The sequence below is a fragment of the Lynx canadensis genome, chromosome D3 (assembly GCF_007474595.2).
Source record: "Lynx canadensis isolate LIC74 chromosome D3, mLynCan4.pri.v2, whole genome shotgun sequence".
Lineage (NCBI taxonomy): Eukaryota > Metazoa > Chordata > Mammalia > Carnivora > Felidae > Lynx > Lynx canadensis.
This window is the reverse complement of record NC_044314.2, coordinates 39,654,220-39,666,338: the sequence shown is the minus strand read 5'-3', so window position 1 is coordinate 39,666,338 and position 12,119 is coordinate 39,654,220. Positions and strand designations below refer to the sequence as shown.

At 36.4% G+C, this 12,119-nt stretch overlaps 1 protein-coding gene across 1 annotated transcript in view; it reads right to left on the bottom strand.

Annotated features, from left to right (window-relative positions):
- CCDC178 (coiled-coil domain containing 178) overlaps positions 1–12,119 on the bottom strand; it is a 368,290-nt gene that overhangs the window by 313,755 nt on the left and 42,416 nt on the right. The window contains exon 5 of the mRNA XM_030335810.1: positions 548–633. Coding sequence (XP_030191670.1) covers positions 548–633 — 86 coding nt within the window. The remainder of the gene's footprint in view (positions 1–547; positions 634–12,119) is intronic.

Below are 12,119 nucleotides of genomic sequence, written 5' to 3'. Positions count from 1 at the left end.
AAATTTTATTCCAGTATACAAATTGTTGTACATTTTGTAAACTGTGATAAGATATTAATCTTAATTTACATATATATACATAAACACACACACACACATAGCAGAGCCTCTATGTCCAGTATGGTAGCCATGAACCATATGTGACTATTTACATTTAATGTAACTTAAAATTAAACTGAAAAGTTAAATTCTTCGGTCTCCCTAGCTACATTTCAGGTGGTTAACAGCTATATGTGGCTAGTAGCTACTTTACTGGATGGTGGAAATAGAGAACACTTTAATTATCCCAGAAAGTTCTACTGGACGGCCTTGAATTACAGTTAGCTTCTTGAGAGGTAGGAAGGGATCATTATTTACTTAGGACCTAGCCCAGTATATGGTATAGCAAATATTTGTTGAATTTTGTTGTTTAATCAAATGATATAGAAGGCTCTTTATTAGATATGCACAGGAATTATAAAACTTTTAAAAATGATTATGGTGATAATTAAAAATATTTAATTTTTAAACATAATTTCACTTATCTAAGTATGGGGTATAATTTTACCTCTTTCTTCTTCTGGTTTGACCTCTTTCATTGGTGTAGCAATACTCCAATCTTCCTTCCACTCTTTTGTGGAAGAAGTTCTGCTCCTATATAAAGGGAAAGAAGTAACTAATTAATAATGAACTGTTGTACTTAAACTCACTAAGCAAATTTTAGGTGATTCTCTTACATTAACTTTTAAATGTTTGTGGGGAAACTTACTATGCATGCTAATGCTACTATATAGGAGAGCAATATAGCAAAAGTCTGATACATAATGGGCTTGATAATTCATGGTAAATTAATAGACATTTAAAATCTGTCACAAATGACCTGAAAATATTTCAGGGGTTATTAAAACAGTTCTTTTTTAAAAATGAAATTGGTAAGGCACTTGGGTGGCTCAGTCGGTTAAGCATCTGACTCTTGATTTCAGCACAGGTCATGACCTCATGGTTCATTAGATCGAAACCCTGCATCAGACTCTGTGCTGACAGCCCTGTGTTCTTGATCTCTCTCAAAACAAAGAAATAAACTTAAAAAAAAAAAAAAACACACAGAGAAATTGGTGTTTCCTGTAGTGTGTTTTATCAGAAAAAAAGGGGAGTTTATTGAGAATAATTTGAGAGCTCTTTCTCTAACTTCAGTTTAGCAGTTTCTGGGACACCAATATAAATTCCAAAACCAAAATTGCTACTTCAGATTTGAAATTATAAGGTGTTTGCAAAATGTCCAAATTAGTATGTTATTTCTTTTCCAAAGAATTTTTCTAGGTAAAGTTCTCTATATTGGATAATACAGAGAGAATATATAGAGAACTTGATCCAATTCTAGAATCCAGACTAGTTTTCATTGTATTTAAAAAGAAGTATTTTTCCTTTGATAAAAGTTATAAGAAAAACAGTTATCAACAACAAACAAGGGAGTTATTTTCATGAAATTATTGTCTTATTAAATAAGTATCACAAATTAAAGGAAGTTCATACACACCAAAAATCATAATATAAAATAACACATATTAATTTTTATTATGACAGAATATAATATTCTAATATTTCAATTTTTATACAATTAGAATCATAAAATATTACATGCTGCTTTAGTTACATGACATTGTTATAGACACTGTAACATTCTTAGTCACATGACGACATATTTCCGATGACTGCATATTATGTATTTCCTTGTTCCACAATTTATTTAAGAAAGCCTGTTTGGCTTCTCAAAAAGAAAAGGGAGATGACTCAAATAGATAAAATCATGAATGAAAATGGAATTATTACAACCAATCCCTCAGAGATACAAACAATTATCAGGGAATACTATGAAAAATTATATGCCAACAAATTGGACAATCTGGAAGAAATGGACAAATTCCTAAACACCCACACTCTTCCAAAACTCAATCAGGAGGAAATAGAAAGCTTGAACAGACCCATAACCAGCGAAGAAATTGATTCGGTTATCAAAAATCGCCCAACAAATAAAGAGCCCAGGACCAGATGGCTTCCCAGGGGAGTTCTACCAGACGTTTAAAGCAGAGATAATACCTCTCCTTCTCAAGCTATTCCAAAAAATAGAAAGGGAAGGAAAACTTCCAGACTCATTATATGAAGCCAGTATTACTTTGATTCCTAAACCAGAGACCCAGTAAAAAAAAGAGAACTACAGGCCAATATCCCTGATGAATATGGATGCAAAAATTCTCAATAAGATACTAGCAAATCGAATTCAACAGCATATAAAAAGAATTATTCACCATGATCAAGTGGGATTAATTCCTGGGATGCAGGGCTGGTTCAACATTTGCAAATCAATCAACGTGATACATCACATTAATAAAAGAAAAGATAAGAACCATATGATCCTGTCAATCGATGCAGAAAAGGCCTTTGACAAAATCCAGCACCCTTTCTTAATAAAAACCCTTGAGAAAGTCGGGATAGAAGGAACATACTTAAAGATCATAAAAGCCATTTATGAAAAGCCCACAGCTAATATCATCCTCAATGGAGAAAAACTGAGGGCTTTTTCCCTGAGATCAGGAACACGACAGGGATGCCCACTCTCACCGCTGTTGTTTCACATAGTGTTGGAAGTTCTAGCATCAGCAATCAGACAACAAAAGGAAATCAAAGGCATCAAAATTGGCAAAGATGAAGTCAAGCTTTCACTTTTTGCAGATGACATGATACCATACATGGAAAATCCAATAGACTCCACCAAAACTCTGCTAGAACTGATACATGAATTCAGGAAAGTTGCAGGATACAAAATCAATGTACAGAAATCAGTTGCATTCTTATACACTAACAATGAAGCAACAGAAAGACAAATAAAGAAACTGATCCCATTCACAATTGCACCAAGAAGCATAAAATACCTAGGAATAAATCTAACCAAAGATGTAAAAGATCTGTATGCTGAAAACTATAGAAAGCTGATGAAGGTAATTGAAGAAGATATAAAGAAATGGAAAGACATTCCCTGCTCATGGATTGGAAGAATAAATATTGTCTAAATGTCAATACTACCCAAAGCTATCTACACATTCAATGCAATCCCAATCAAAATTGCACCAGCATTCTTCTCGAAACTAGAACAAGCAATCCTAAAGTTCATATGGAACCACAAAAGGCCCCGAATAGCCAAAGTAATTTTGAAGAAGAAGACCAAAGAAGGAGGCATCACAATCTCAGACTTTAGCCTCTACTACAAAGCTGTAATCATCAAGACAGCATGGTACTGGCACAAAAACAGACACATAGACCAATGGAATAGAATAGAAACCCCAGAACTAGACCCACAAACGTATGGCCAACTCATCTTTGACAAAGCAGGAAAGAATATCCAATGGAAAAAAGACGGTCTCTTTAACAAATGGTGCTGGGAGAACTGGACAGCAACATGCAGAAGGTTGAAACTAGACCACTTTCTCACACCATTCACAAAAATAAGCTCAAAATGGATAAAGGACCTGAATGTGAGACAGGAAACCATCAAAACCCTAGAGGAGAAAGCAGGAAAAGACCTCTCTGACCTCAGCCGTAGCAATCTCTTACTTGACACATCCCCAAAGGCAAGGGAATTAAAAGCAAAAATGAATTACTGGGACCTTATGAAGATAATAAGCTTCTGCACAGCAAAGGAAATAATCAACAAAACTAAAAGGCAACCAACGGAATGGGAAAAGATATTTGCAAATGACATATCGGACAAAGGGCTAGTATCCAAAATCTATAAAGAGCTCACCAAACTCCACACCCAAAAAACAAATAACCCAGTGAAGAAATGGGCAGAAAACATGAATAGACACTTCTCTAAAGAAGACATCCGGATGGCCAACAGGCACATGAAAAGATGCTCAACGTCGCTCCTTATCAGGGAAATACAAATCAAAACCCCACTCAGATATCACCTCACGCCAGTCAGAGTGGCCAAAATGAACAAATCAGGAGACTATAGATGCTGGAGAGGATGTGGAGAAACGGGAACCCTCTTGCACTGTTGGTGGGAATGCAAATTGGTGCAGCCACTCTGGAAAACAGTGTGGAGGCTCCTCAGAAAATTAAAAATAGACCTATCCTATGACCCAGCAATAGCACTGCTAGGAATTTACCCAAGGGATACAGGAGTACTGATGCATAGGGGCACTTGTACCCCAATGTTTATAGCAGCACTCTCAACAATAGCCAAATTATGGAAAGAGCCTAAATGTCCATCAACTGATGAATGGATAAAGAAATTGTGGTTTATATACACAATGGAGTACTACATGGCAATGAGAAAGAACGAAATATGGCCCTTTGTAGCAACGTGGATGGAACTGGAGAGTGTGATGCTAAGTGAAATAAGCCATACAGAGAAAGACAGATACCATATGTTTTCACTCTTATGTGGATCCTGAGAAACTTAACAGAAACCCATGGGGGAGGGGAAGTAAAAAAAAAAAAAAAGAGGTTAGAGTAGGAGAGAGCCAAAGCATAAGAGACTCTTAAAAACTGAGAACAAACTGAGGGTTGACGGGGGGTGGGAGGGAGGGGAGGGTGGGTGATGGGTATTGAGGAGGGCACCTTTTGGGATGAGCACTGGGTATTGCATGGAAACCAATTTGACAATAAATTTCATATATTGAAAAAAAAAAGAAAAGAAAAGAAAGCCTGTTTAATATGAGGTCAGTTAAGTATTCATTATATTTTCTCCTATAGTTTTACTTTCATTTTTAAATATATTTTTTAAATAATGTATTTTTTCTTGCTTGTTTTCTTTAAAAAAATGTTGAATCAGTATATTGTACACTTGAAACTAATATAACATTGTGTGTCAACTACACTCAAATAAAAAAAGTTAATTAAAGAGAGAAAAATAATTGTCCCAGCATCTATTATTAAATAATGCTCTCCCTACTGGCTTGTAATACCAATTACATGATATATTATTACATATAATTGAATCTATTTTTGTGTATTTTATTCTAAAATTCAGTTAACTTGGGGGCCAGCAAAATTTTAATTCTTATAAATTTTTTTTAGTTGAGGCAAAAGTCAAATGACATAAAATTAACCATTTGTAAGTGTAAACTTCAATGGCATTTACTACATTCAATGCTGTGCAGTCATCATCCCCATCTAGTGGTAAAACATTCTCTTCACCTCAGAAGAACAGCCTCTTATTTATTAAGCAATGTCCTGCCTTGCCCTTTCCCACCAGCCCCTGTCAGCGACCAGTGTGCTTCCCATGTCTATGGGTTTACCTGTTATGGATATTTCATATAAATGGAATCATACAGTAGATCACTTTCTGTGTCTGGCTCCTTTAACTTAGCATGATGGTTTAGAAGTTTATCCGTGTTGTGGCATGTATCAAAACTTTTATTACTTTTGGTGGTTGAATAATATTCCATTGTATAGATATACCACACTTTATTTATATAGTAGTCCATTGAAAAATCTGAGGTTGTTTCCACCTTTTGGCTATTGTGAATACTGATGATATGAACATCTGCACACAATATATTGTTTGAATACCTGTCCTCTTGAAATCTTTTCTGTACATACCTCAGAGTGGAATTGCTGGGTTTTCTGATAATTCTAGGTTTAACTTTTTGAGGAACCACCAAAACTGTTCTTTCAAAGTGGCTAAACCATTTGACATTTCCATCAGCAATGTCTGAGATTTTCGATGTCGAATAAAAGTGGCAAGAGCAGGCATCCTTGTGTGGTTCCTGATCTTAGGTTGAAAATTTTCTGTCTTAAACATTAAGTATAATGTATTGAGGGTTTTTCATAAATGTCCTCTATAATGTTTTCTGATCTGTTTTTTGAGTATTTCCATCATGAAAAGGTGCTGGATTTTGCCACATACTTTCCACATCAATTGAGATGTTCACATGGGTTTGCCCCCTTTATTACTGTGGATATATTACACATTGATTAGTTTTGTTATTTTGAACCACGCTTACACTACCTAGGGGAAATCTCACTTTATCATGACATATAATTCTGTTATTATGTTGCTGGGTTCAGGTTGCTAGTATTTTGTGGAAGATTTTTGCGTATCTATTCGTGAAGTCATTGGTCTATATGCTGCCCTCATAGAATGGGTTAAAAAGTGTTCCATTCTCTTCCATTTTTTGAAAGAGTTAGAGAAGCACTGGTATTAATTCTTCTTTCAATGCTTAGCAGAATTCACCAGTGAAGCCATTTGGTTCTGGGTTGGAATATTTTTGATTACTGGTTTAATTTATTTACTTGTTACAAATCTGTTTAGATCTTCCACTTCTTCTGAATCACTTGGTAGTCTATGTGTTCCTAGGAATGTGTCTTTTTCATCTTGGTTATCTAAATTTGTTGTTCATAGTATTACCAATTGTTCATAGTATCATAGCCCCTTTTATTTATGTGAGGTCTGTAGCAATATCCTTGATTCTCATAAATCAAGTCTTCTTTCTTTGTCAGTCTAATCAGAGGTTTGTGAATTTGGCTGATCCTTTCAAAGAAACAACTTTTTAGTGATAGTTTCTTATTTTTTATTCCTGACATCACTGCACTAATCTTCATTATTTCCTTTCTTTTGCTCGCTTTAGCACCTTCATTCTTTCCTAGTTCTGTAAGATACAGAATTAGGTTATCGGATTCGGATCTTCATTTTTAACATTAGCACTTAAGGCTAGAAAGTGCCCTCTGAGCACTGCTTTTGCTGCATCTCACAGGTTTCGGAGTATTTCCCAATTTCCTCTGTGATCACAGCCTTGAGTCACTGAGCTGTTTTGTTGTTGTTGTGGAGCATGCTGTTAAATATCTACATGTGTACGGATTTCCTGGATTTCTTTCTGTTATTGATTTCTAGTTTCACTCCAAGTGGCCAGAAAGGACACTTTGTATGATTTCAGTCATTTTTTATTCTATCGAGATTTGTTATGTGGCCTAACACATGATCTATACTGAGTAGTGTTCAATAACAACATGAAAAGAATGTGTTTTCTACTACTATTGGGTAGTACATACTATATAAACCTGTTAGGCCAACACTGTTCTAGTGCCGTGCAAGTCTGTATCATTACTGATTTTTTCTTTTTAGTTCTTTTAACCATTATTGAAAGTAGGGATACTAAATTCTCAAACTCTTACTACAGAACTGTATACTTCTCACTTTAATTCTGTCCATTTATACTTCAGGAATTTTGAGGTTATGTTTTGGGTATGTATATAATTTTTATCCCTTCTTCATGAAATGACTCTTTTATCAAGATGTCAATTATTCTTTGTCGTATAAGTTTTACATGGAAGTCTATTTTGTGCAATTAGTTTTAACCACCCCAGCTCTCATTTTGTTATTTTCATGGAATATGTTTTCCATTCTTTTACTTTCAACATAATATATCTCTGGATCTCAAGTGAGTTTCTTATACATAACGTATAATTGAATCATGTATATTTACCCATTCTACCACTCTCTATCTTTTAACATTTTAATCCATTTTCGTGAAAAGCAATTACTGTTAAGAAAGGACTTGACTTCTTTGTCTGATATGTCACTTGCAAATATCTTTTCCCATTCTGTCGGTTGCCTTTCAGTTTGGTTGGTTGTTTCCTTTGCAGTGCAGAAGGCTTTTTATCTTCATGAGATCCCAATAGTTCATTTTTGCTTTTAATTCCCTTGCCTTTGGAGATGTGTCAAGTAAGAAATTGCTGCGGCTGAGATCAGAGAGGTTTTTTCCTGCTTTCTCCTCTAGGGTTTTGATGGTTTCCTGTCTCACATTCAGGTCCTTCATCCATTTTGAGTTTATTTTTGTGAATGGTGTAAGAAAGTGGTCTAGTTTTATTCTTCTGTATGTTGCTGTCCAGTTCTCCCCGCACCATTTGTTAAAGAGACCGTCTTTTTTCCATTGGATATTCTTTCCTGCTTTGTCAAAGATGAGTTGGCCATACATTTGTGGGTCCAATTCTGGAGTCTCTATTCTATTCCATTGGTCTATGTGTCTGTTTTTGTGCCAAAACCATGCTGTCTTTGTGATTACAGCTTTGTAGTAGAGGCTAAAGTCTGGGATTGTGATGCCTCCCACTTTGGTCTTCTTCCTCAATATTACTTTGGCTATTCGGGGTCTTTTGTGGTTCTACACAGAGAGGGAAGGAGGCAAACCATAAGAGACTCTTAGAAACTGAGAATAAACTGAGGGTTGATGGGGGGTGGGAGGGAGGGGAAAGTGGGTGATGGGCATTGAGGAGGGCACCTGTTGGGATGAGCACTGGGTGTTGTATGGAAACCAATTTGACAATAAATTTCGTTAAAAAAAAAAAAAAAGAAAGAAAGGACTTACTTCTGAGGCACCTGGGTGGCTCAGTCATTTAAGCATCAGACTTGACTTTGAACATTTTTTTAATGTTTATTTGCTTTTGAGAGAGAGACAGAGCATGAGTAGGGGAGGGACAGAGAGAGAGAGAGAGAGAGAGAGAGAGAGAGGGAGACACAGAATCTGAAGCTGGCTCCAGGCTCCGAGCTGTCAGCACAGAACCCAACACAGAGCTCGAACCCACAAACCATGAGATCATGACCTGAACTGACGTCAAACAGTCAAATCGACTGAGCCACCCAAGCACCCCATCAGACTCTAGATTTTGGCTCAGGTCATGATCTTATGGTTCATGAGTTTAAGCCCTATATGGGGTTCTGCTCTGGCAGTGTGGTGCCTGCTTGGGATACTCTCTCTCTAAGTAAATAAAAAAAGAAAAATAAAGGACCTACTATTTTTGCCATTTTGCTATGTGTTTTCTATAATACTTAAATATTTTTCATTCTTTAATTTCTCCATAATTGCCTTATTTTGTGGTTAGTTGATTTTTTTCTAGTGTATTTAGTTTCTTTATTGGATTTATGTTGGTGTTTTTTTGTTCGGTTTGGTTTTAGAATTTTTCTTAGTGGTTCACTGGAGATTACAATTAACATCTTAACTTCATAAAAATTAAGTTTGGATTAAAATCAATGTAGGTTCAGTAGTATTAAAAAACCTCTGTTCCTTTGTAGTTATGCTCCCTGCCTTTGTGTTGTCATTTTTTCAAATTACACAGTTATACACTGTGTGCCTATACACACATACACACACACACATTCACACACACACACACACACAAACACTTAAATTTGAAAGAGAGTGGGAGCAGGGGAGAGGGACAGAGGGAAAGAGAGAGAGAATCTTAAGCAGGCTCCATATTCAGTGTGGAGCTTAATGCAGGACATGATCCCAAGACCCTGGGATCAAGACCTGAGCTGAAATCAAGAGTCCGATGCTCAACCGAATGAGCCACCCACATTCCCCTATGTGCCTATTAATATAGATTTATAATTTTATCCATTTATCTTAAAAATTATATAGGAAAATGAAAGAGATGCAAAATAAAAATGGCTTCCTCTTGACTTTTATATCTATCTTTGTAGCTACCTCACTGTTCTTTACTTCTTCATATGGCTTCAAGTTACTGTCTAGTGTCCTTTGATTCCTGCCTAAAAGACTACCTTTAGGATTTCTGATAGAAAGTTCTGCTAGAGATGGAGCCCCTCAAATTTTTGTTTATTTGGAAATATCTTATTTTCTCCTTTATTTTTGAAGGACACTTTTGCAAGATTCATAATTCTTGTTTGGCAGTTTTATTTTTTCTTCCATCACTTTAAATGTATCATGCTCGTGGGGCACCTGGGTGGCTCAGTCGGTTAAGCAAGCATCCGACTTCGGCTCAGGTCAGGATCTCACGGTTCGTGGGTTCGAGCCCCGCATCGGGCTCTGTGCTGACAGCTCGGAGCCTAGAGCCTGTTTCGGATTCTGTGTCTCCCTCTCTCTCTGCCCCTCCCCCACTTGCACTCTGTCTCTCTCTGTCTCAAAAATAAACATTAAAAAAATAAAAGAAATAAAAGAAATAAATGTATCATGCTCTGGCCTCCATAATTTCTGATGAGAAACTGACTGTTATTTTTATTGAGGATCTCTTATTCATGATGAGTCACTTCTCTCGTGCTATTTTCAAGATACTCTTTGTCCCAGGCTTTCAATGATTTGACCACAATGTGTGGATCCCTGAGTTTATCCTGTTTAGAGTCCACTAAATTTAGTAAAAGTATACATTCATGTTTTTCCTAATTTGGGGATTTTTAGCCAAAATTCTTCAAATATTCTTTCTCCCCCTTTTTCTCTTCCCTGTTACTCTTGCACTCTCATTATGCGTATATTTGTATCTGTGGTAGTGTCCCTCACACCAGTTAGGCTCTGTTCATTTTACTTCATTCTTTCGTCTTTCTGCTTCTCAGCCTGAATAATTTCAATGGATCTGTTTTCTTTTTTTTTAATTTTTTTTTCAACGTTTATTTATTTTTGGGACAGAGAGAGACAGAGTATGAACGGGGGAGGGGCAGAGAGAGAGGGAGACACAGAATCGGAAACAAGCTCTAGGCTCCGAGCTGTCAGCACAGAGCCCGATGCGGGGCTCGAACCCACAGACTGCAAGATCGTGACCTGGCTGAAGTCGGACGCTTAACCGACTGCGCCACCCAGGCGCCCCGCAATGGATCTATTTTCAAGTTCACTGATTCTTTCCTCTGACTGCTCAAATCTTGATGTTGATGAACATCTCTAATTTTTCATTTCAGTTATTGTACTTTTCAGCTGAACAATATCTACTTGGTTCTTTTTTACAATTTCTATTTCTTTATTGACAATCTTAATTTGTTGAGACATTAGTCTCCTGGTTTTAATTCTTTGTTCATAGTTTCCTTTATCTGTTTGAGAATATTTAAGATAGTTCATTTAGCTATTGTCCAATAAATCCAATGTCTAAGCTTTCTCGGGGCCATTTTTTAAAACTTCTTTTTCCCCCCTTGTTAATGGTACAAACTATCTTTTCTTTTCTTTTCTTTTTTTTTTTTGCTTTGCTTGCTTCATAATTTTTGTAGGAAACTGGACATTTTAAATAGTTTGATTTGAAATGTAAATAAGATAATCTTCCCTCTGTTGAGTTTGTTGTTGCTATTTGATGTGGGTTGTTGTTCTTTCTTTGTTTAGTAGTTCTTCGAAAAACATTTTGTAATATCTGTATTCTTTGTCATGTGTGGCCACTGAACTAGATGTTTCATTAGCTTACTGGTAAACTTATGTTTTGTCCAAATTATCTTAAATATCTTGAGTCAAAAAAGAAAAAGAAAAAGAAGATGAAAAAATAAAGTAAAAAGAAAAAGAAAAAAAATACTCTCCCAATCTTAGCAGACTGAATCTATGTATTCCTTCAATGCTTATCCAGGCCGTTTACAACTCTACCTTCAGTTATTGCCTGCACAGATCTTAAAGGTCAGCCAGAGATAAATGGTCAGAGTCTTCTTGGATCTTCCCTGAACATATGTCTGGCAATGGTCATATGCATGCACTTCTGGATGCTCCAGTATATATGACGGCTTTGAAGAACCCTATTTCCCCCATCTATCTCTTTTGCTGACCTCTTCTTTCCCAGGCAGTGTTCCCACTGTTATTCACAGCCTCAGACAGTGGTTGTGAGTATATGCCTTTAAATGCTTCCAGTAAAGACTGCCTGTAAGCGGTTCCAGCTGAGTGATTGCTCCAAGTCAGGCAAAACAAAGACAAGTCTTTGTGCTGGTTCTTCAAGGAGTCATTAGACAGGTCAAAACGCTGAAACACAATTCTTGGAGAATAAGGTCCATATTGTTTGCTCTGACACTCGCAATCTACACCACAAGTACAGGCTGCTCTCTTCATGGCCACTACTGACCTGGGGACTAGAATGGCAAGTGGGCAATTTAAAGTGCCACAGTGCTCTCTTAATGCAATGCAACAGACTCTTCATTAACTCTTCCCCTGGCTGTTGTTTTTGACTAAATTCAGATTTCTACAAAAGTCGATTCTGACCAATTTTTACCAGCATTTCTTTGTGGTTGGACAGAGCCCTGGAGGTCCCTATTCTGCCATTTGCAGTGACATCTGAATTCTTATGTTTTCAAAAATACATTGTAATATCAAATACAAAAAACTCTGCTTTTAACTTCCTGTTTCTTTTGAAATAAAACTCATCTGCAGCATATTAATCATTAAAATTTA